Genomic DNA, 23,353 nt, shown 5'->3' on the forward strand with positions numbered 1-23,353 from the left:
TGGAAGAGGCATTCACCCAGCAGTGGGTATAGTCCTGCTGCTGCTGATGATGATGATGATGATGATGATGATATATACGTCAGCATTCGCTTTTGCAGCAATAATGCAGTTTAGTTGGCTTTTACGCAGTGCGAACAAATTATATCAATGGTGGCAACTAGCACGGCAGCTATAAAACCGCCCGAAAGTAGGAGACAATACGAACTAAGAGTAGCTATAGCATATTTTCATGTGATTATCAGCGTTCACTTATGAAATGAAATTCATCCATTTTTATGTTGCAGCTGTTTGTGCATCTCATGCGAGGCGTGTCACAATAACGGGATGAAGGGATGACACTTCTGATGCCCAGCGTTATTTTGGAGGGAAATCATTACCAGACAACGAAAAGACGCATGCGGTATCCCATGTCTTTATTTAGGTACATTGTACAGGCATTTATTCTTAACTTCGGATCACTCGTGCAGCCTCGGCTGGCTTGTTAAGTCGGCTACATTCAGCGTTGTCATCTTCTCCTCCAGTGCCGGCATGTAAGCTCTCTCGATCGCCATGATGATTTCCTTCTCAACTGGAGATAGAACCTCTTTATTGAATTCGTTGAGAACGTTGGTACTGAGGCCCATTGACATCTTGGGGGGCATCACCTTTGCTGTCAGATTTAAAGTGCGGTAGCTGTACTTCGTACCTGCGCAGACGAAAAGACAATAATTGGTATAGCATCAGAACATCTAGAAGATCCGCATTTCATTTACATATTGGAGCAAACGTAATCCGATAAGCAGGCGCCCAACGTGCAAATGACATTACGCGCAGGTAACTTTGCAAACATTGACTGTGAATGCCTATAAAACATACTTGATGGCGTTCAGTTGATGCCTTTAGCATGCACAGAAATTCCGGACAAGCGCGTTGTTCACCGGGAACTTGTTTAAAAGCACATTTTTTTCGTATGTTGTAACATTTATCTCACACAGTCGATATATCCCAATTCTCCCACTGACATGCTTATAGGTTTTGGCGTTCTTGTCATTATAAAAAACGGTCTTTGCTAGATTTCCATGAGAAACCTGACTACTAGCTCGAAGCAAAGGACAATCGTAAAGAACGATATTGTTGCGCGTTGAAATACGGAAACATTTCTATCAATATTTCCTTCTTACCATGTTCTATAGTCGTCGCCGCGTTTATCAAACTGGTGTCAAAGAAGGCTGTATTTGAGTCCACAAATACTGAATGCTATTTCATGGAAAGATATTCAACGAATGAGGAATTGACAATGAAGCTAAAATCCATTCATTTATCACTGGAGACTGGCGTTTCCAGTGAAACAGGTGCAAATACCTAGGGAAAAAAATAAAAAAGCAAAGGCATTGCTTTTTGGAATATTATCCTTTCAGGCCAAGCATATACGCGAGATTCGTCGCGTTAGATGCATTTCTTCACTATCTGAGGAGAAAAGGGGGCATTTCAGATTCCCTGACATAATGGTACGTTATTCACTAAAGTAATGTAGGAGTAGTACGTTTTGCTCAAGGGATGAAAGAAGGTACCACTAGGTTGTTGTGGGAACGTTAATGTTATAGGTTTAAAATGTTGAGGCAATAAAATCTGCTTTCCTAGCGCGCAATACTAATCTGTTGCAGTACAGTACCTTCACACGGTTTCCACGTAAAAGCGTGGACTAAAAACTACTATTCTAAATCCTGTAATGCGCCAAATTGGTTTCTACCGTAACATACGGTTGCAGTATCAATCTTATATGGTCTCACCCTTCACTATATAGCTTGAACAAAGGTCATACCGACCGGTATAGTGCTCAAACTGTGCAAAGCGGAAATGTATGCAGCTCGAATCGGACACGCCATGTATCCACTTCTGTCGTCGTCCTCGTCCTGTGCGATGTTTCATCAAGCATGATCAACCGATAAGCTCCCACCTCAACCCTAATAGGCAGACTGACCGTTCCGGTAGAGAACTCAAATAGGGTAGCCAAAATTTTAAACAAACGTAAACGAGCTCAGAACACGGGCCGAAAGGTAGAAAACGACAGAGACTGCGTCAATGCTTGCAGTTTTCTACCTTTCATCCCGTATTCTGCACGGGTTCGTCTTTTATTAAAATGTTCTACCAGCTTGCCCGAGTTTCTGCCCTGAGGTTAAGCCAGTCTTGTTTACAGTTCAAATACTGCAAACAAGTTTTATCCGGAAGGATGCCCAAGGTGGGAGATTTGATATGGACTCGCATATATTTTTGAGATTTGCGGGTTCCAATGCATGGAAGTATGCGTGTATAGAGCATATATTAAATCTTTTCTGTATGTGTGTGGTAGGCACGTTTCTCTGCAAATACCTCGAAGCGATTCGGCCACCACATCAACTCCTCGCAAGTGGCTATCACGTAAGCTCAACGAATTCATGTTGCTCGTTCTTCATAATGTATGTACCAACTCGTCCACAACAAAGTTTTAATGACGTCTACAGTGATCTGCTTGGTGTAAGATAGCGAACTCCGAAAAAAAAAGGAAATTGAGAAAAAACGTGGTTCCAGTAACTGACATGGCATCGTCCGAAAGCTCATACGAGAGCCATGTTAAGATTTTTTGCTAGGCTCTCAACCCCGGTGCAATGTGGGTAAGGTAGGGTAGTCGGTCTTGCTTGGCAACATTCAATCCAATTTTAACCCATCTTTTATCACCAATACTTGTTATCATACGGTCGTAATCTATCTTAGCGTGGGGAATACCAGCCTAATTGAACATAAAGCCACGGTTTATTCAGGCCCAACTCGCCGTCTCTTTCTAGTGATAGCGTGCTTTACTCGTGATCCGAGAATCCCAAGTTTCAATTCCATCTTATCCTCTCATTTCAAAGGAACTATCCGATTAGGCAGCTCCAGCAGAATTGTCCACTCAGGATTGAGACAAGCCGCCGACGAATAAATGTCCGATCAAGTCACCTGCCAACTGTCAACTGTACGAACCTCTAGCCGAACGTAACGGTTTTACGCACTAAAAGCATCAGTGCCGACGCTTCAATAAAGGGACCACAGAAAGAACGAAGGCGAACAGTTGTCTACTAGAGGATGAAGCTAATAAGACTGACACAGCTTTTCAAATGACGGCTCGGATTGTGTGCAAAAGAAACGTACATTTTGTGCAGTTGCCGAAAAACCAGTCGATGCATGTGTGTATGGCACCACTGCCGACGGGTATTTCAACGGCCACATTCTTCGACTGGCGGTCCGTGATCGTCTCGACGTCGTACTGGGCAACCAAGCCACGCATACTCAGGGTGCAGTAGAGACGGAATTGAGGAGCTCGCTCGTGCCGTTCATCCTTTAGGTCGCAGCTGCCTAGTCGCTGAACCTGCACAGATGAAACGGGGTACAGACACCCACAGTGATGTAGACCTGAAGACTGTGGATAAAGTTTGAGAAAATAGTGCTGCCTGTGACTATCGTGACGAAATTTTGTGATGGGAACTCAGTGCACCACTTTTTATGCACCAGTTAATAGCGCGTGTAACAAGGGCATTCTGCGCCATTCATTGCGTGAGTGTCTGGAAGAGGAAGATAAGGACCGTATTATGGCCGCTTAAGAGAAGAAGGAGAAGCGAAGTAGCTATCTCTTTTGCACATTCGGCTCACGAATCACAGCGTAAAGGCGGAGGAGAAAAGAAAGAAATAGTCACCTCGATGGATTGGAAAACGCAGCAGTCATTTCGGCCAAACGTAGTGCACACCCGTTCTACTGAATGCATGAAAATGCACTACTGGACCACAATGCAGAAGGCCGCATTTTGAAGGAGGTTTACTCAAATATGACACAATCGCCCAGCCGGAAAGATGAACTGTTTGCATTTAAACTCCGGCAAAATGCGGCATTCTGCAGAGTGTGGTGGTTCATTCTCATGCACTCAGTGGTGCGGGTGAGGAACTACAGCTGTTTAACAGCTATAAGGAGATTTGCATACCACAGTGGCGGCAGGCAGCACGATGCCTACGATCTGCTACAAATGTTACGCAATATGTTTGCTGAAACTCCTGTTTGAATCTCATCTCCGCTGAATCTGGATCAACCTGACTTTCACACCGCTCCCCTGATAAGGACTGCCGGCTTGACAAGCCGTTCGACAACCTCTGGAGCATGGTGAGTTTGGTGAGCCCTTGCCGTGCTTAAAGAGGAGCGATCGACAGGCTACGCTGACATTTGCACACAAAAGCGACGGCAGGCAGCATGGGGCCTACAGTCTGATCAAGCTGCTAAGCAATATTTTTGCAGGTTGGCGGTTTTTGTATCTCTTTGTGAAATGTCGTCTTGCGCACTGCTGCTGCTACCGCTCCTGCTTTTGCGGCTTTTCCTTCAGTGAACCCTCATTAGAGAACATGTTGGAATGTTTGGCCTGACATGAGGAAGTGACTCATGAAGAAATGTTTTTAGTATGCTCCACTTGCGATTATCTTTGTCACCTTGGAAAATCTCCTGGTGTACCTGCGCCGAGTTTTCGCAACACGGGTGAGTCTTTTAGTGCTTCTGGGAAAGCCCAACCACTGAATCAGCAGTAAGAAAAAGTTTGGTTCCCCTTTCAACAGCTGAGAATGCAAACATTGAGCGCCAGCGTAAAAACCTGAATGACAGATTTTCTCTGCTTCTTCTCCTTGTTGCCAAGGTCAACGCACTAAGCGAACTTGTCGCGAAAGTTGACGAAACTGAAAGCTCAGTTAAGTTAGATTCCGGCAAGTATGACACCGTACTAGAAAATCTAGAGAGACAAAAGAATGACAAGGCAGCCCTAAATAAACAGATAAAGAGCATCGCAACTGGAAATTCCTCTGCCACCAGGGATATAAAGCTTCATGTGAATGAACTAGAGCAGTACAACCGCATACCGAACATAAACGTGCGTGGAAGAATTCAAGAAAGAATGAAACTTTTCTCGAGACAATGAATAACCTAACATCTTTGCTACAACTTCTAACCCTGAAAGACTCAGATCTTGGAGCTCTGCGTTGCTTTCAGCGAAGGCTGGAAAGGTACCTGTAATTACTAGATTTCGTCAGACATCTCTAAAGCAGAAATTATGGAATGTCGTACCCTTATCAAGGCAAAGGATTCGAATGTGAAGCTTGTAGACAACTTCACTCGGGATAACAAACGGTTACTCCGGCTAGCCCGCTCAAACGGACCCGAATTGAACTATGCTTTATTGTGGCAGAAAGGCGGACGCATTTTTGCTCGAAAGGAAGAAGGTGATTAGGCTTTTGGATCTACGGCTAACATGATCTGTATAGAACGTAATAATGGAGTGCAAGTGTTTTCCGCGGAGGCCCGTTTTTCAACAGTACAGCAGTTCTCAAATCTGATTTTGTTTATCTTGACACGGGAAGGGGGGGGGGGGGGGGGGGGGCATCTTCTTTTGTAGCATTCCTTTATTAACCGAAACGCCAGGTGACGTACTTTTCCTTTTATGACCTTAACGCACATAGTTTGCGTAACAAAAATGGAGAATTTAATTTTGAAGTTTTTTTTGTTTTTGTCTTTATTAAAGCACCAGTTTGATGCTCCGGGATTTTCAGAAACCTGGTTCAGCAATTCAGATGATATAATGCATTTTGAAGGTTATGAATGCGAATCTTTATGCAGAAATGGCCAAATGGGCGGTGGTGTTGCAGTATATATTAAAGAAAAACTTTGCTACGAAGTTGCGTTTAACTACACGCTTTTGAACGAGAACACTGATTCACTGTTTGTCAAAACCAGAGCATTCGTATATGGTGTTATTTCTAGGCCACTGTCAGGTTCTAACGAGGAATTCTTTCGGTTTCTTGACTTAATATTAGGCAAACTCTATACTCGAACTACGTGTTATTATTATGTGTGATTTTAGTGTCAATCTCCTTAGACACTGCCTTGTAGCCATCGCCTTCGTTGATATTTGTTCTTATGGTATCTGAAATCTTATCAATACCACTACTCAAGTCACTGATCATACTGGATCTTTAATGTACCCTTGTTTAATAAGTTGTGAGCACAACATCACGACGACTATTGTCCTTGCTAGTGATGTGAACGATCATTTATTTTTTTTTCCGTTTTATACCAAGAGGGCGCAGTCTGCAGATTTTCCTGGCCCACGAAGAACAAGCACTACACGAATGATAACGAAGATCAGCATTGGACAATTTCGATCTCTCAAGCCGCTGTAGACTGACACGTACCTTTAGCAACCTAAACCTCAATGACTTATACGAACGAATACCAGAAAAAAATATTTGAAATATATAATACCGCATTCCCTACCGCAGTGACGAAAAAGATGGTTGGTAGGTTGGTTTGTGGGGTTTAACGTCCCAAAGCAACTCAGGCTATGAGAGACGCCGTAGTGGAGGACTCCGGTAATTTCAACCACCTGGGGTTCTTTAACGTGCACTGACATCGCACAGCACACGGGCGCCTTGCCTTTCGACCCCATCGAAAGGCTCCCGCCGATAGGGGCGAAAGGCGAGGCGCCCGTGTGCTGTGCGATATCAGTGCACGTTAAAGAACCCCAGCAAAAGGGGAAGGAAACCTTGGATTACACGAGAGTTGGTGCTACGAGTAAAAACGCGAAATGTTCTTTTCCACAGATATTCAATAAGCAGAGATAAATTATTATTTAAGGAATATACGAAAATGCGCAACAAGTTAGGGAACGATATAAAAAAGCACGCATCCACTACTATGCCAAAACATTTACGGACATTTATTATGACCCTCAAAAGACGTGGCACGTTATAAAAATATTACCCAGCAAACGTCATACTATCCTACCTGCTGAAATAAAGACAGATAACAAACATTATAGCGGTGCGGTCCTCAGTAATCTGTTCATTAGACATTTATTAACCTTTGGATCTTTTACTACACCTGGATCGTATGCTTTTGTTAATTATATTCTGCGCAATCCATCTGTCTCCACTTTTCTATATCCGCCCACTGAAACTGCAATTATTTGCCTAATTAATAACCTTAAATATACGTCATGTAGTTTCGTTGGTATTACCGCGGCACCAATTAAAGCGGTTTCTGATATTTTATTTGAAGTAGTATGCCGCTTAACCAATCAAGTATTATCACAGGAAGATTCTCAGTTAAAAAGAAAATTATTAGTCATAGTCCTGCACATATGTATTAGTAACTGTCGCCCAATATCAGTACTCCCGTTGTAGTTTTTTTCAAAATAGTTGAAAAAGTAATCAATTTAAGGTCAACCAATCATTTAAATAAAAATGCGTTGCTCTCTGCAGACCAGTACGGTTTCCAGAGAGGCAAGTCAGCTGAACCTGCCCTTTTATACGTTAGAGATAAGACAGCACACATCAGAAATGTAGCTGTTCACTATGGGAATCTTTTTGGATTTCAGCAAAGCTTTTGACTCAGTTAAACATGAAATACTTTGGCAACAGTTACCACACTACGCAGTAGCGGGTGCTGCACTTTATCTATTTCGAAGCTATTTCTTGAAGTGTTCTCAATTCGTCGTTATAAATTACTTTGCCTGAGACTCTAAATTCATAAGATACGGTGTTAAAATTCGCAAAAAAGATATCATTGCTATCTTTGATTCTTCTAACATCTGGCTGTATGCTGATGATATGAGTGCTTTATTTTACCTCACAAAACTCTTGACCCCTCTAGTATCTGTAGCTAACCAACGGTTTGAAGATTTGTGGAGATGGCTCCGTGCCAACCAGCTGATGCGTAATGCCAATAAGACAAAATTAATAATTTTTCAGCTGCCGGCAAACGAATCAAAAGAATGTCACATTTTCTTGTCAGTCTAGTCCCTTAGAACGCATTTCAGTACATAAATTTCTCCTATTACACGAAAATCTCCATTGGTCTTGCCATGCAGATTTTTAACCAGAACAACTGCTCGGTACATTGGTATACTAAAAGACTTTCTCTCCTTCTAGTCCTATTCAGAAAGCAACTATTACATTGCAGAGATTTACAGCTTGAGAAGTGCTATGAATTCTCTACTATACGACTGAGATGCAGAACCTGCAGCCTGGTTACTTTTGGCAAAGTCATTACACGCACTATGCAACACAAATAATCGGTAACCTCTCCATTCGGGACTCTATTTGCTCACACATACTCATTAGCGTAACGTCATAAATATAACCACGTTCAGTGGAGACCCCGAACATCTATAGATGTAAAATCCCGCTTCAGTCCAACCACGCATACGTTCCTGCATGGCCAAAGGGTAGCCTATTTGATTCGGTATACAGAGGAACCCGAGGGTTGATTCATAATCGCAAATGATCTTCCTGAGTTGACTCTTCTTGCTAACACTTTCGTATCATTTGGTTTGTGTGCCACGCTGCCCGCAGACTAGTCAGTGCACGGAAATGGGCCACCGCTTGGCTCGAACGCCGTTACAACTTTTGGTTAACAGGGCCTTTAATTCTGCCTTAAAGTATTCCTCCAAAGCTTATATTATCGGTGCGAAAACCTATGAGACGTTTAAACTCCTAGCTACCTCACCCATCCCACTGAATGTGGTTGGACAACTACGGCAAGCCAGCGCGCTATAAATGAGCCGGATGCTTACTTGTCGGCGTAGGTTGCCAAGGGTTCCGTTTTCCAGGTGAAACTCCACAAATCCCGAGGAGAACGAATTGTGGGTTCCGTTTTCCAGGTGAAACTCGACAAATCCCGAGGAGAACGAATTGTTGTAATCCACGTCGAACGAGATATCCTCCAGAGGAATCGTTTCTATGCCAACGCTGCGCAGCAAACGGTCGACGACGTAGTCTTTGCGCCAGGAGCTCGCACAAGTGGAAGCTGCACGACAAGAAAAAAAGGAAGTTCCGAACAAGCGTAGTTGTCTCAACAATACCCTGACGAACAATCGTGGGGAGTTTTTGTTTTTAATTTTATTGAAGAAGGATAAAGAGCGCTCAGCCTATTACACTATAGCTGAACTAGGAAAAATAAGTCAACGAATATTTTACAACCTAAAAAAGCATAAAAAACGCAGCTGAATAATTAGATCAGTGCTGCGTATTATACGCGAGAGCGTTGCGCCACCACAGCAAGATTCATTGCTGTATTATTGCTTATGCAAAGAAATGACTGAGAAAAATAATACTTATTTTAAAGTCATTTACTGTAAGGTGGGAATTTAATTTCAGGCGACATAGACCACATGAGATGTCTTGTAGCGGTGTTCAGGTGAAGGTTTCGAATTCAACGGGACCGTCGCCATAGTACTGCGGTCACAGAAGTGGACACTCGCGTGTCATCTCCAGAAGCGTGCTCGTATCTTTTCGATGGGGCGAGTCATGAAACGGTCGACGCGATAGAGCACGCGATAGCGCATGAATAAAAAAGCCCCTTTTTCCGCAGAAAATCTGGCGTGTCGACGTTGTGAGTGAAAAATCATGAGCATGGCTCTGGCTGGTGGCGTGGCCTAGCACTGATTTATGGGAAGATTGTGTGACGTCACAAGGGCATGTGACATGGCAGGTGCTGCCAGCCCGGGCTTCTCATTTCAAATGGGAGCTTTAGATGGTAATCCAGCCCTCCAGGACCCTTGGGTGTAGCACACGCCTCTCTTGGGTGACAGACGCAAGTTCGTATGACTTGGTTACATAGGGGCTTCGTTGGTAACATTTGTCGGATGACCACGTAATAGGCCAATTGCCAACTTCATGCCCCGAAGTATTTGAAGATAACAGCGGCAAAACTTGAAGGGGTTACTCATTCACATCTGTCAATGGCGGAGGTTAAGTATCCCCCCAATTCGTTTCGAAGTGGAGATACAATAATACTGTGGCGTTCAAAAAGGAAACAAACATGTCACCACCATAACACATTTCGCGAGATTGCGCGCCACATAATGGTTTCACAGCGACAGGATACCATTAAGACGAAACATTTCTGAGGCACATCAGCTCTGCGTCTAAGGATCTGAATGTAAAGCTTTTTATGGCTCCCGTGGGCGGCGAACTTAGGGATTCTCGTTTGCGTATAAACAGATTACAGCTCGCTTGAACACGAATTCCTCATTTCGCGCCTCAATTGTGCTACGCACACTCATTACCATTCAGACGTAAGCTGACGCATTATGTGAAAAGCTTCCCGACATAGACATCAAGCTCCGTTTTAATCGAGCCGTGCGAACTTCTCGGCGTGTGACGAGGGCGCCCTGTATGACTCGGCATCCGATGGTCCGATATAGTTCGATTCCCACCTCACCCTCCCATCTCAGAGGAGCAACCTGGATTGGCTGGGTGTCCCAGTGACGTCAAACAACCTACTGACCAATCAGAGCCCGACTTGCCAACTAAAGTGCTTGCAATGCTGTCGTTGGAATTTCTCAAAAACGGGGCCTTATCACCACCGCTTCGAAAATGTCCGGCGACGACTCTGTTTATAAAAAGCCTCCGGCTGCCCTCTCCCACGTTTGGCTGCCAGAGGACCTCACACATGCGGAATGCGGAGATTTCCGCTTGTATGGGAAAGACTAGAGACGCCGGATGGCTCGGCGAAAACACAGATGATTAAAAATAACTTTATAAAAATGAACAAATCGGCGAATACGATAAGAAGTTAAATAAGAATGATACCTGAACTCTAACTAAATCTAAATTGGATTATATTGGTGAGTAAACACAACTGAATTCAAATTACATTGGAATCAGAAACGGAATAGATTGCAAATGAAACCATTGGTTCTCATAACTCCATTCGCTACCCCTGAATTTTTATCTCATTCTGGAGGATACCGTATGCCAGATTCGGTACTGAAAGGCATCGGCCTGGCCTTTTTAGTCTGGGCGTGAGGAGCTTGATGATGCGGCTGACTATATCATAGATTCAATAATAGATTCAATTTTATTCTCCAATTTTTTTTTCCTGCCGGATACGTGGCAAGAAAGTGACATGGAGTCATGTTATACTTGGAATATCAATTAAATGGTCTTTTTTTACTAAGAACAGTAAATAAATGAAGCTGTTGGCAGGGTCCCCTTAAAGTCCGCCGTGATCGCGAGGAGGTACTCAAAACGAACTGAGCTCACAGGCAAACAGCAGCAAAGTCCACACCGGTAGGAACATTCTCACCATCTGAAAACAGCAAAAAAAAAAAAAAAAAGAATTTCCTCAGGTGCCATTTCACGCGATACTCCCATCATCACAGCAGGAGCCCGCTTGGCGAGGGTTCAACTTCAACGCTATAGACAACGAAAAATTTATATGAAAAGCAAAGGCTACTTAAGAGTTGTGAAACAATGTCCAACACAAAAAATTATGCAAATGACAATTGCTCTCCTGTTGTAGTTAAACAATCCAGGTTAAGTCTTATAAAGTACAGGAACTCGTCTCAAAGCATAATTTTGTTACAGGTATGCCGCCTCTTTTACAATGTTACTCTAGGTAAAATCCTTGTGTAACTTTCATTCCCTAGAGATTGTTAGTGTAAATGAGCATAACTACTTTTTCAATCAGCACTCTAATTAATTTACTTATAGATCAGAATGTTTGCATTGAAACAGCGTTATGACAAAATATATTCTTGAATATTTAGCAGGTGTTAATAATATTCATCATCATCATCATCAAGAATTAGTGATATTATTCAGGAAGGACAATTAGAAATCACAAACAGTTTTCTGCAAGATGTCACATATCCCAAGCTATAGGTTTCACGGTTTATTTTATAGTACGCGCTCGCAAATATTTACGCAAGTCAGGAGATGGTAATACCTTACCTGGCGTTCGTACAAGTTGTGCGAAGATGTACTGACTGGCTGACACCACATCTGAGACAGTGCCTTTTATTGTGATCACGGAGGCGTTTATATGAATATGCCTGAAATACATTCGACAGAGGTGACAAAATCTGCCAACGTGACAATATGCGTTGAAATATATATCGGGATCACGAGTCAAAGGCCAACTGAAAAGTTGAATGTCTTCTCTGGTAGAGACGTCATACGAGAACATAGCGATATTTTTTTTTATCGACGAATGTAGCATAAGTAGGTCATATTGCTTCTCCCGTGATGATCGTTTTCTCACAATCAGAGACTTTATCATTGTTTCGATGTCAGGAACAAAGAGGTAAGTGGGTGGATGATCGTAAAACTCCAACAATACAGGATAGGTGTCAGCCTATCGAACTAGGCGGCGGCCTGGAGTCCTTGAACCCGGCCGCGTGTCCGGACAGTCGGTTTACATCTAGCTGAGTTTCAGGACTTGAGCTCAGCAGTAAAGTCTCCTGAAATCCTTCTATTTTTGTCTTTTGATTTACCGTTTTGATTTCTAGACACTTTCATATCATGTACACCAGATCTGCCTTATCCAGTAATAGCTGGCACCTATCTGAGAACTGATCAGGTACCACAGGCTAACGGTAGCTGCATTCGGAAAAGTCCTGGTTTGTAAGCGCCTCCAGATGTTTCCTTTGCTCGTATTTAGTGTCCTATCTGGCGGTGGGTATTCTTGCCGGTTTAGCGGGCAGAGAAATGTTTTATCATCTATCTTTATTAAAGTCAACTTCTTTTTTGTTACTGCTCCGATAGAATTTTTTACGACCTGCTCAGTAGCTCTGTGTTTATTTACCTAAATTTTGAGTAAATTGCGTGACTGAAACGTTCATATAGCTGATGCAGTAGTGACATTCGAGACATTTAGTGTAGCGTATGGAATCTTTCATGCGATAAACGCGAATTACGGGACATTACTCAGTGTGTCGCCTCGGCGCTTTTAGTTAGCCGGACGAACACACCTAGGCGCTTTTTTTTTTTTTTTTTCACTCGGGTGTCAAAACTAGCCAAGTGGCGCCGGGACTAAAGCAAGTTCTTTTGCTCCTGTGTTGAACACTGAGCCACGATAACACATCAGAAACTACTAATTTCATTTTCCATAAAGATTTATGTTGTCAATATGAGGCCTACCATGTTCACAACTTCTGTTCACGGAAAGAAGCGTGTAAGCAGTGCAATTACCCCAAGGCAATCCACTTCATGGCGTTGCCATGCCAACAAAACAACGCCAATCGTCAGGCTTAGGGAGTGCGCAGCCGCCGAGCAAAATGAAAAAACCACAACACATAAATCAATAACTGTTTGTAATGAATGTTAAATAAGTCAAAGCGAAAGTTCCTTGTACCATATGTAGATACTAGCGCGCAGAAAAACACGCTAACGAATACAAACTCACACTGAAGCGGGTGACCTGGGCGCCGCAATCTTGCCAATGCTATTTCCCCATCGTACGCGAATGCCTGGCACGATAAACCACGACGCGATAAACTCACAATTTCGCGTACGCTGGCCGATCGTTCGCGAGAGTTCGTTCTTGGCTATTGTATAGCGCATGCACGGGTGAGCATCACGATATTTTTGGCGTGCGCTATTTCTCTGCGTGTATTTGTGTACGCTATACTAAAGGTCTCTATTTTTAGCTACGCTGCCACCTAGAAGCCTATGCCATTCCGGCATGCGAGGTTCACTCAATAGTAGTAGGTCCTTGAAATGCTCGTGCTCATTCCTTGCTTGCCACTATATTATCGATAAAAAAAACATTCACAACTCCGTAAGCATGCCGCTTCTCTGACAAGGTTAGGTTTTCTCTACGTTAGTGCTTGTAAAAGGCTAGTCACTATGATCCTGCCGCAAAATGAACCATTACCGCGCGCAAAATGCCAAACCCCTTTTAGGAGTTTCCAGCACAATTGCTTCCACAGAAGACTGGGCTACAGCTTGCATTAGCTAGTCAAGGGCCCATGTTGCAAAGCTCCTAGTGCGTTAGGACTAGTACTCACATTTCTGGCGTGTTAGGCCACTGATGTGATTACAGAAACGTATATGATACCAACATTTTTAAAACGACGATACTGAACTCTCTATCCAAAACTTTCTCGCAGCAACAATGTCCCTTTGGTTTTCCCGGATTGAAGCTCACTGTCCATGGCATACGTCCTTACTTTTGTCGTCCCATAGTATATGGTAGTATATCAGCATTAGCTTAAAAGCAATGAACAATAATTTCAGAGATATCATTACTGAGTGCGCTGTAGAAGTAGGCGGTAGGATAGTTATAGGGGATACCGGTAAGCTGCCTAAGTTGACGAAGGATTTGATTAGAAACACCAAAGTATGAAAGTTTCCAATCCAACAGACCAGATAGAATTCGCAGAGATATCAAAACTAATCAAGAAGCGCAAAGTGGCCGATATAAGAAAGTATAACATGGAGAAAATTGAGCATGCTTTAAGAACGGTGGAAGCCTTAAAGCGATGAAGAAGAGATTAGGCAATGGCAAAAATCATATGTATGCGCTAGGGGACAAGGCGGCCACTGTCATCACGAATATGGGCAAGATAGTCAAAGTAGTCCAGGAGTTCTACACAGATCTCTACAGCAGACAACCAACTCACGATAATGAGATTGGCGATAGTGAAATGCTGTCAGACGTTCCGCCAGTGACGAAGGAAGAAGTTAAGAAGGCATTAGAAACCATGAAAAGGGGGAAAGCAGCTGGAGGGGATCAGGTAACTATAGATTTGTTGAAGGACGGGGGCATATCGTGCCAGAAAAACTGGCCGCCCGGCGCAGCTACCCGATGCCTGGTGTCATCGACGATACCGGAACCATGGAAGAACGAAAACATTGTCTTAATTCATGAGAAAGGGGACACTAAGGATTAAAAAAATTACAGACCATTTAGCTTACTGTCTGTTACGTATACGATATTTACCAAAGTAATCGCTATTAGAATCAGGCCAACTTTAGACTGCAACCAAGCAAAAGATCAAGCAGGTTTTGGGAAAGGATACTCTACTATCATTCATAATGATACCATCAATCAGGTGATAGGCAAATGCTAGGAATATAACCAGCCTCTATACATAGCATTCATTGATTATGAAAAAGCATTTGATTCAGTTGAAACCTCGGCGGTTATACAGGCATTGAGACACCAGGGTGTAGACGAGCCGTACGTGAAAGTGCTGGAAGAAATATACAGAAGGTGCACAGCAGCCATAGTTCTGCATAAAGAAAGTAACAAAATTCCGGTAAAGAAAGGTATTAGGAGAGGAGATCCGATATCTCCATACTATTCACAGCTTGCTTAGACGAAGTAGTCAGAGAATCGGAATGGAAGCAGTTAGGGATAAGAGAAGATGGAGAATACCTCAGTAATCTGCGATTTGCTGATGACATTGCCTTGCTAAGTAACTCAGGGGATGAACTGCAAAAAATGATTGGTGATCTAGACAGGAAAAGTAGAAAGGTAGGCTTGAAAATCAATATGCAGAAGACTAAGGTAACGTTCAATAGCCTACGGAAGGAACAGCAGTTTACGTTGGGGTGCGAAGCACTGGGAGTAGTAGGCAAATACATCTATTTTGGAGAGGTATGTAACCGCGGATCCGGATCATTAAAGGCAAATAACAAGGAAAATAAGACTGGGATGAAGCGCATTTGGCAATCCCTCCCAGATTATGACTAGCAGTTTACCGGTATCGCTCAAGAGGAAAATATATTAGTTACATCGTACCTGTACTTACCTATGAGGCTGAAACGTGGAAGCTAACGAAGAGGGTTCTACTTAAGTTGGGAACAACGCAGAGGGCTATGGAAAGAAAAATGGTACAGATAACCTTAACAGATAGGAAATGTGCAGAGTGGACGAGAGAAATAACTCAAATCACTGACATTTTGATAGAAATAAAGAAGAATAAATGGGAATGGGCAGGACATGTAGCGCGAAGAAAGGATAAACGATGGTCGCATAGGGCAACAAACTGGATTCCAAGGGAAGGAAAGCGTAGCAGGGGACTGCAGAAAATTAGGTGGGCGGATGAGATTAAGAAATTCGCAGGGGTCAAGTGGATAAAGCTCGCACAGGACCGGGTATTGAAAGAATATGGGAGAGGCCTTTGCCCTGTATAGAGGTATAGTCAGGCTGAAGATGATGATGATGATTATATGGGGTTCAACGTACCTACCTAGCATCTTCTATTCGGGACGCCATGGTGAAGGACTCTGGTTATCCACCACCTGGATTTATTTACACTCGCACAGATGTCGCGCGCTAGATGGAAGCCTTCGGTTCCGTCTCCATCGAAACGTAGCTGCCATGACCGGGACCGGATGCCCTGACACGAGATCATAACATCCACATGAGCCAAAAGGTCGCTAACTTTTCGCGAGTTTTCCAAATCTAGTTTCTTTGTTACGGCGCCTTTCACGGAGATGGTGGCTCGGATTTTTGACAGGGTTCACTACGTCCTTAGGTTTCTTAAACGGTTCTATTTACCATGAATAACGTGGCTGCAATGACGATTTTTGTTTGATTCATCGCTGTCCCCCTGCACCCGTATCCATTTGTTACCGTGCCGCACCCTCCGTGCCACAGATAGTCAATCCGCAAGGTCTGCTTTTCATGCATATCGTAGAGTCCTTCCGGGAACAGTGTACGTCAAAAGGCCTAAAACGTGGATGACAAAGAGCTGCTTACGTTGCCCATATTCAGTTCTTAAGGGCAGGTACCCGCTACACTATGACGGAAAATCCCGTTGATGGGTTACTTTTTGCTAAGACTATACGGAGTTCAGAATAAGGGCGGGACCGGTATGTTGTGGCTAATCCCTGTTTGAGGTTCACTAGAGACCCCAGCCATTGCCACCGCGAGAGCCGACGGCCTTCGCTTCCTCGCTCGCGTCTGCGGACCCTATTCCCAGCTTTTTTTCTTCTGGGGCACTAGTGGACGGGCGCTGCTTCGCCGCCCCTTTGTTTAGGAAAGTACCGGACTGGAAAGTTAGAGGGATAATAGGAGCTCGGGAAGTTGGCTTACGGACGCCATAAAAGATTGGTCGTGCATGTAGCTGACAGCCACTGGGAGATACGTTTTTGGAGATACATTAAACTCTTTAATTGGAACTGGTCTAAGTGACAGTCGGGGAGCCCAAACATTTATTCGCCGCCACGGTATTGGTGGTCTCCTCGCCCCCAAAGTCCTTGCAGGGCCCCTCCCCGTTTCAGGAAAACGTTTGTGTCCAACGTACACATGATGCTAGCAGCACGATGAAATTCCACCTTCAACTTCCTCGGGACCGTGGAGCCGGATGTCCTCCGAGTCCTCCCGCGTTCCGAGAATCACCGATTCATTGGGACAGGGAGGAGGAGACGCCGGGCTGGTTAATGGCATTTGTGCCGGTGTCGCTTTAGAAATTTAAAGGAGGGCAAGGTTTTCGGGATATCCATACAGCAAAGTGAGCCGTGGGGAGGGTTCTCGTTTGCAGTCGTCGCCAGATATTCTGTTTCTTGGTAGGGGGTGCGGTAGCAGGAATGGTTGCCGTTTGGTGCGGAAGAATGTGGTGAGCTCAGCCAGAGTTCAGTCTGTGCCGTTTCTCGGCCTTAGGGACACGTATTTGGTAACACTTTTTTAGTGCTTCTACCCGTGTAGTCTTGCGGCCCTGATCCAACAAGGGGCGCCTATTTCGGGCCCGCGGATTGCTGCAAAGAAATTTTCTGATAAAGGATGTAAGTGCAATGTGCGTACTAGTAGGTCGATGGCGGAAGCCCGGATGTCAAGTCTTTGTTGTGTATCTCTACATTTACGTGTAGCTGCGAGGTTTATGTATGGGCCTCAATGTGCACTCCACTTGAAGGGGTCATGAAAACTATCGACTAAAGCTACGAAACGCGTAAGAGCGAAAGGTATCCTACTGGTCGCCCCAGTTATGACCCGTGCTTGAGTTTCGTGCTTGTTCCAGCCTTTGTGCTTTATACCCAGCACCCGTCGCTTAGCTAAACCCCGGCTTCGTCCCACTTCTTTCCTGGCATCATTCCGTGGATCACTTCTGTTCTCGATCCGCCCGTTCACCGGCAGCGCATCCCGAACAGCGCAACTCACTCCTGTTCCTCGACCATATCTGCAAGTACCATGCCTTTCCCACAACCGATCGAGTACCGAAACCACCCCTTTACTTTATGTGCATGCGTGCAATCGGGTTGAAAGGCCAGCTCTGTGCGGTGGGAGATAAGGTTTATTACGTATCGCCGCCGCAAAAGCTCCTCGTCCTCCTTGGATGTCCAACGTCAAGCGTGGCGTCTGCCAGGGATACGCGACGGCTCAAAACCTGGTCCAGTATTATCACAAAACTCTCAAGAATGTGGTGGGAGGACGGACGTAAACGAGAAAAAATGGAGAGTAACCAATAGTCCCCTGTAGTGCTGTATTACAAGCGAATGTGACGAACTGTAGAATTGTGTCCCTATTTCGATGCTCCTGTGTGACTGGGCCATTGGGCACGGATGCTATCTCGGCGTAGCGCGTAAGGTTGCTGACAGCTCTGATGATCCCATGATTACCCCGATCGGAGAGAGGCCTGGACCATATAGGTCGATGCCGACTGCTTCGAATGGCGTGGCGGGACAGGTAATGGACCAGCGGGTGAAGAAGTCGGCCGTTTCCGATGTCGGAACAGGGGGCAAGGAAGCGACGTATTTACCTACGCTTGAGGATAGGCCAGGCCAAAAGAATAATCTCTTCATGAGTCCTAGGTTTTGCAAAACCTAGGTGACCTGCAGTAGCGTCATCGTGGCTAGCTGCTAGGATATGTGGGCGAAGCAAAGGCGGGACGACTGGGATCCAACAAGTTCCATAAGGTCAATACACGTAACGGTTTAGGCTGCCAACCTAGAGCATGAAGCTGCGTAGCTGTCGGCAGAACATAGCATTGAATGGGTTCGAAGCGCCGATAAGGCGGGCGATGATGGGACGACTGCAGGCGTCGACTAGTTGCTGTGAGCGAAGAGTGCGTTTATTGTCAGAATCGTCAAAAGAAACTGTTGTAATATGCTTCGGGGTAAGCGTTGGTCGGCTGTGGTCAGAGGCGGAAATCCATTGGGAAGAAAAACAGCAGACTGATTTCGAAAATGGACAGCGAGAAATAGCGCCGGCATCTTGGTGTTGGCGACCCGATTTATAAATTACGTCGAAATGGTATCCTTACAGGCATAGAATCCAACGGCCAAGTCGACCTGTCAAATTTGTCAGCGAACACAACAACTGTTGAAGACGACAACTCCACGTACGTCACACCAGACCATCGAAATAGGGGCACTATTCTACCGTTTGTCAAATTAGCCTGTAACACAGCAGTACAGTGGACTATCATTTACTCTCCATTTTTCCGCGACCATAGATGCGGCGAAATACCTGGACCACCCAGACGATGACAAGACAATTCCGCTCGGTGATGGTGTAATTTTTCTCCGCTTGAGTCATGTTCGGCTGGAAAAAGCAATCACTTTCTCCCGCGCAGTTGAATCTCACTGCAGAATTACAGTGCCAAGATCATAACCACTGGCATCAGTGTGCAGGATGCTTAGAGCGCTGTCGCTGAAGTGCCAAAAACAGGATACTATGTGAAGGTGTGCTCGAGGTTGTTAAAAGCAGTGTCGCACTATTCAGTCCACACGAAAAGGCTGCGCGCTTTAAGTAGCTCATGAAGTGGTGCAGCAATAGTTGCAAAATGCCTAATTATAGCATGGGAATTGGACGCTAGGCCGAGGAAGCTCCACAAATCTGCAGTACGTTGAGGACGTGCAAAGTTCAGGACCGCAATGATTTTTCTCTGGGTCTGGACGAAACCGCCATGGCTAACTAGATGTCCCAATGTTTTACTTTCCTTCTGTGCCAAGTGGCACTTCTTGGTGTTGAGCTGAAGGCCCACTGAAACGAGGCATGTGAGAACGTCATTCATATGCGTTAAATGGTCGTTAAAGCTGACGAAGATATAGCAATGCCATCTAAGCAGCACAAACAGGTTCTCTATTTTAGGTCACGCAGTTCAGCATCTATCATTTTTAATATGTTGCTGGTGCGTTGAAAAGGCCGAGGCGCATAACAATCCCTCCGTCCTTCAGGAGTTGCGAAAACGTGTTTTTTTATTTCATTGTTGTCCTCGTGTATAAGTTTTTGCCAATAACGTGAGTGGAGGTCAAAGGTCGAGAAATATTCGGCGCCTTCGAGAAGTTCATGGGCGTCATAAATTCGCGGCATCAAGTAAATGTCTTGTCAGCAAATTTTGTTGAGTGCGCCATATTCGATACAAAATCGTACTGATCCGTCTTTTTCCTTTAGTAACCCTACTGAGTACGACCATGGGCTTCTTGGGGGACGAATAATATCGCGACGGAGCATGTCATTTAAATATTCTTTAATTACATTTCATTCAGAGAGAGAAACCAGATAAGGCACCTTCGGCGTACGATCGAGTTAATTTCAGTTAAGATGCGGTGGTGTACAACACTTGTCTGTCCCAGTAGTGGGGAAGTCGTAATAAAAATGGCTACGTGGGTTGGGAGTACTATGAGAAATTCTCGGCGTTGGTAAGGCATGGGGCTCAGAATAATCGTCTTTAGCAGAACGGAAAGAGATGTCTGATAAAACATGTTGCTGAGGCAGAGGGGCGGTGAGCGCCATCATGGACATAGATTAAACATACACGACGCAAGGGAGTTAAGTTCCCTTAGGCAGCACTAGGGATTCACGTGAAGTATTCGCACCCGGACAAGACTTACCGGGAAGGAAATTCCGCGTGCAAGATGACGATAATATTGATACGTGGCAGAAGGCTAGTTCAGGAAAACCACAACAGCTGATGACAGACGTAAGAGTTCTGGCAAGCACCAACCCAACCGTGGCTTCAACTTCGTCGTCCCACACTCTGTTGTCCATCGTGGCATATACGTAATACTACCCCGCCACGAAAATCACCATCCGGCTGCGTACTACGTCGGGGAACTACAGCGGGAGTGGTATGGCTTCATGCGAGCGACATGAACGATTTCAGTACGTGGCATATCGAATTGTCGGCATGGGTGCACAGGGGTGATCTCGTATGTCACAGATATGACTGGCCGTAAAACACGGTAGGGGCCTGTGCACCGCGGCAAGAGCTTCTCACAGAGCCCAACTCTGCGAGCGGGAGTCCAAAGAAAGACGAGAGTGTTCTGAGAGTAGTGGACATGCCGATGTCGAGAATCGTGGCGCTGCTTTTGGGAGTTCTTGGAGGAAGGCAGTCGGCGGCGAGCAACAACACGGGCGACGTCAGTGCGGCATATGGCGTCACGAACATAGGAACTAGCATTAGCGGTGTGAGGCAGTACGCAGGCAAACGGGAGGAATCATACGCAAAGGTAACAAACGGTAAAGTAATATCTCAATCACAGTGATCTGCGGATACATGCATTGACAGTATGTCCGTGAGTGTGCGACTGAGGCGCTCGGGGAGGCCATTCGTTTGTAGATGGTAAGCGGTGGTGAAGTAGTGCCTAATGGAGTAGTATCGGAGAATTTCTTCGAATACTCGAGTAAGAAAGCAACGGCCACGGTCAGTGAGCAGCTGGCGTGCAGCACCATAGAGCAGGATAACGTCGTGGATGAGAAACGCAGCCACGTCACTTGTACAACTGGTGGGTATCGCTCGTGTAACGGCTTTTGTATGTTTTTTTTCTGAGTTCGAGAGGACGAATAAAATAATAATGGCATAGCGCGTAGTATAGTTCGCAGCCACCGCAATCCATTTATTATCCGAAGCAGACAGAGGAAATGGCCCGAGGAGATCAAGGTCAACTCGGTAAAATGGGTCGATTGGGATGTCGATCGGCTGTAGAGATCCAGCAGGCACAACCGAGGGCTTCTTCCGCCGCTGACACCTGTCACAAGAAGCCACGTAACAAGCAACAGAGCGGTAGAGGCCTGGCGAAAAGAAGCGCCGGCGGACGCTTTCGTACGTACGAGATACGCCAAGATGACCCGCAGTGAGCGCGTCATGCAGCTGCTGAAGAACAGTGGCACGCAGGTGGTCGGAGACTACTAGCTAAAGTCATTACTACGAGCAGAAGCTCATCGCATATTCCGCCGATTTAAAATGCCGTTGTGGAGCGCAAGAGTAGCGTCAGGATGACCAGTGCTGAGGCGGTTGATAATACCGCAAAGCTTGGGGTCTAAGCGCTGTTCAAGACGAATGTTCAAAAAGTCAGAGATGGACTGCACACAGGTATCATCGTTACTCTCGCTTTCAGGAGGCGGAACTACCGGGTTGCGGGACAGGAGGGTGGCAACAGTGTGTAGCTGGCCGGACTTGTGAACGATAGAAAAAATCTATTCCTGCAGACGCAGCGCCCAACGCCCGAGACGGCCAGTAGGGTGCTTCAGTGTCGGAAGCCGACATAAGGCGTGGTGGTCGGCGATGACGGATAACGGGCGGCCAAAAAAATAAGGGCGAAACTTTGTAATGGCCCACACGAGGGCAAAACACTTACGTTCTGTGATCGAATAATTCCGCTCAGCTGCTGAAAGGAGGCGACTGGCATAAGTAAAGGCTCGAGTGCGGCCCATCTGCAGTTGGCGAGAATAGCACCAATACCCTCAGGAAGAACTTGTAGAGAAAATCTGAAGTTCAGAACTGAAAGATAAGTGTGGTTATTTGCTACATGCATGACTTTGTGAGGGAGCTAGAACTATGCTATGCTGCAGAGTCACGTCGGTTAAGGGGGAAACAACGTAGTCGCTATCAGGTATGGAGGGAAAAGCTGACATGAGCACGTACACAGCGGCTTCTGGTGGTAGGCGAGTAAATGTAGCGGAGCGGAGACGGAGCATTGAAGTTGGGGGAGCTTTTTTGTCAGAACAGAGCGGTCGGTCTAGATGAGGAAGTCCAAAAGAACAGTAAGGAGAATGGAGTGTGCAGTTAAAAAGTCGAGGCCTAATATAACATCTTGAGGGCAACTGGTGAGGGCTGTAAATAACACAGGGATGTTGCGGCCTGCGCTGCTAATTCGTGCAGTACACATACCAATAACAGTAGCTGTGTTGCCATCCGCAACACGGACGGTAGATTAGGTAGCGGGTGTGAGAATTTTTTCAGGCGTCGGTGGAGAGAGGAACTGAGGACAGAAATGTGGGCGACCGTGTCAATAAGTGCAGAAATTGGGACTCCATCCACAAGAATATCAATGAGGTTACGTCTAGGTGCGGTGGTCAGTACCGAGTTGGCAGTCCGGGCCGATAATGCAGCGTCACTCCCGGTTTTCCAGAGTAGGTGCCGGCGTATGATGGGGAGGAGCTGCGACAAGGTACCGGTGAGCGGGATCGAAGAGCGCGGGAAGATGGAGATCGACTGGAGCGACGACCAGTTGGAACGGTTTGGTGCGAGGCTCATGAGGTTGAAGAGGAAGGTGTCCAGGTTCATCATAGGCAGGGCGGGGTTCGGTGGGTTGGGCAGCAAAGCGTCGGGGTCCATAATAATACCGACGGTCAGCGTTGTAATAGGAGCGA

The 23,353-nt window shown here is 45.5% G+C and overlaps 1 protein-coding gene across 1 annotated transcript; it reads right to left on the reverse strand.

Moving 5' to 3' along the window:
• Nucleotides 1–398: 398 nt before the first annotated feature.
• Nucleotides 399–23,318, reverse strand: LOC146192264 (uncharacterized). The gene is made up of 4 exons (XM_084600445.1): nt 23,156–23,318; nt 8,598–8,830; nt 3,148–3,364; nt 399–685 (listed from the first exon to the last, which is right to left on the reverse strand). The coding sequence occupies exons 1-4, from the start codon at nt 23,316–23,318 to the stop codon at nt 456–458; spliced, it is 843 nt and encodes a 280-aa protein (XP_084456571.1). The 3' UTR covers nt 399–455.
• Between the last annotated feature and the right edge of the window lie 35 nt (nt 23,319–23,353).

This window comes from Amblyomma maculatum, chromosome 4 (genome assembly GCF_055883805.1).
Source record: "Amblyomma maculatum isolate TAMU_Amacu chromosome 4, ASM5588380v1, whole genome shotgun sequence".
In the NCBI taxonomy this organism is placed as follows: Eukaryota; Metazoa; Arthropoda; class Arachnida; order Ixodida; family Ixodidae; genus Amblyomma; species Amblyomma maculatum.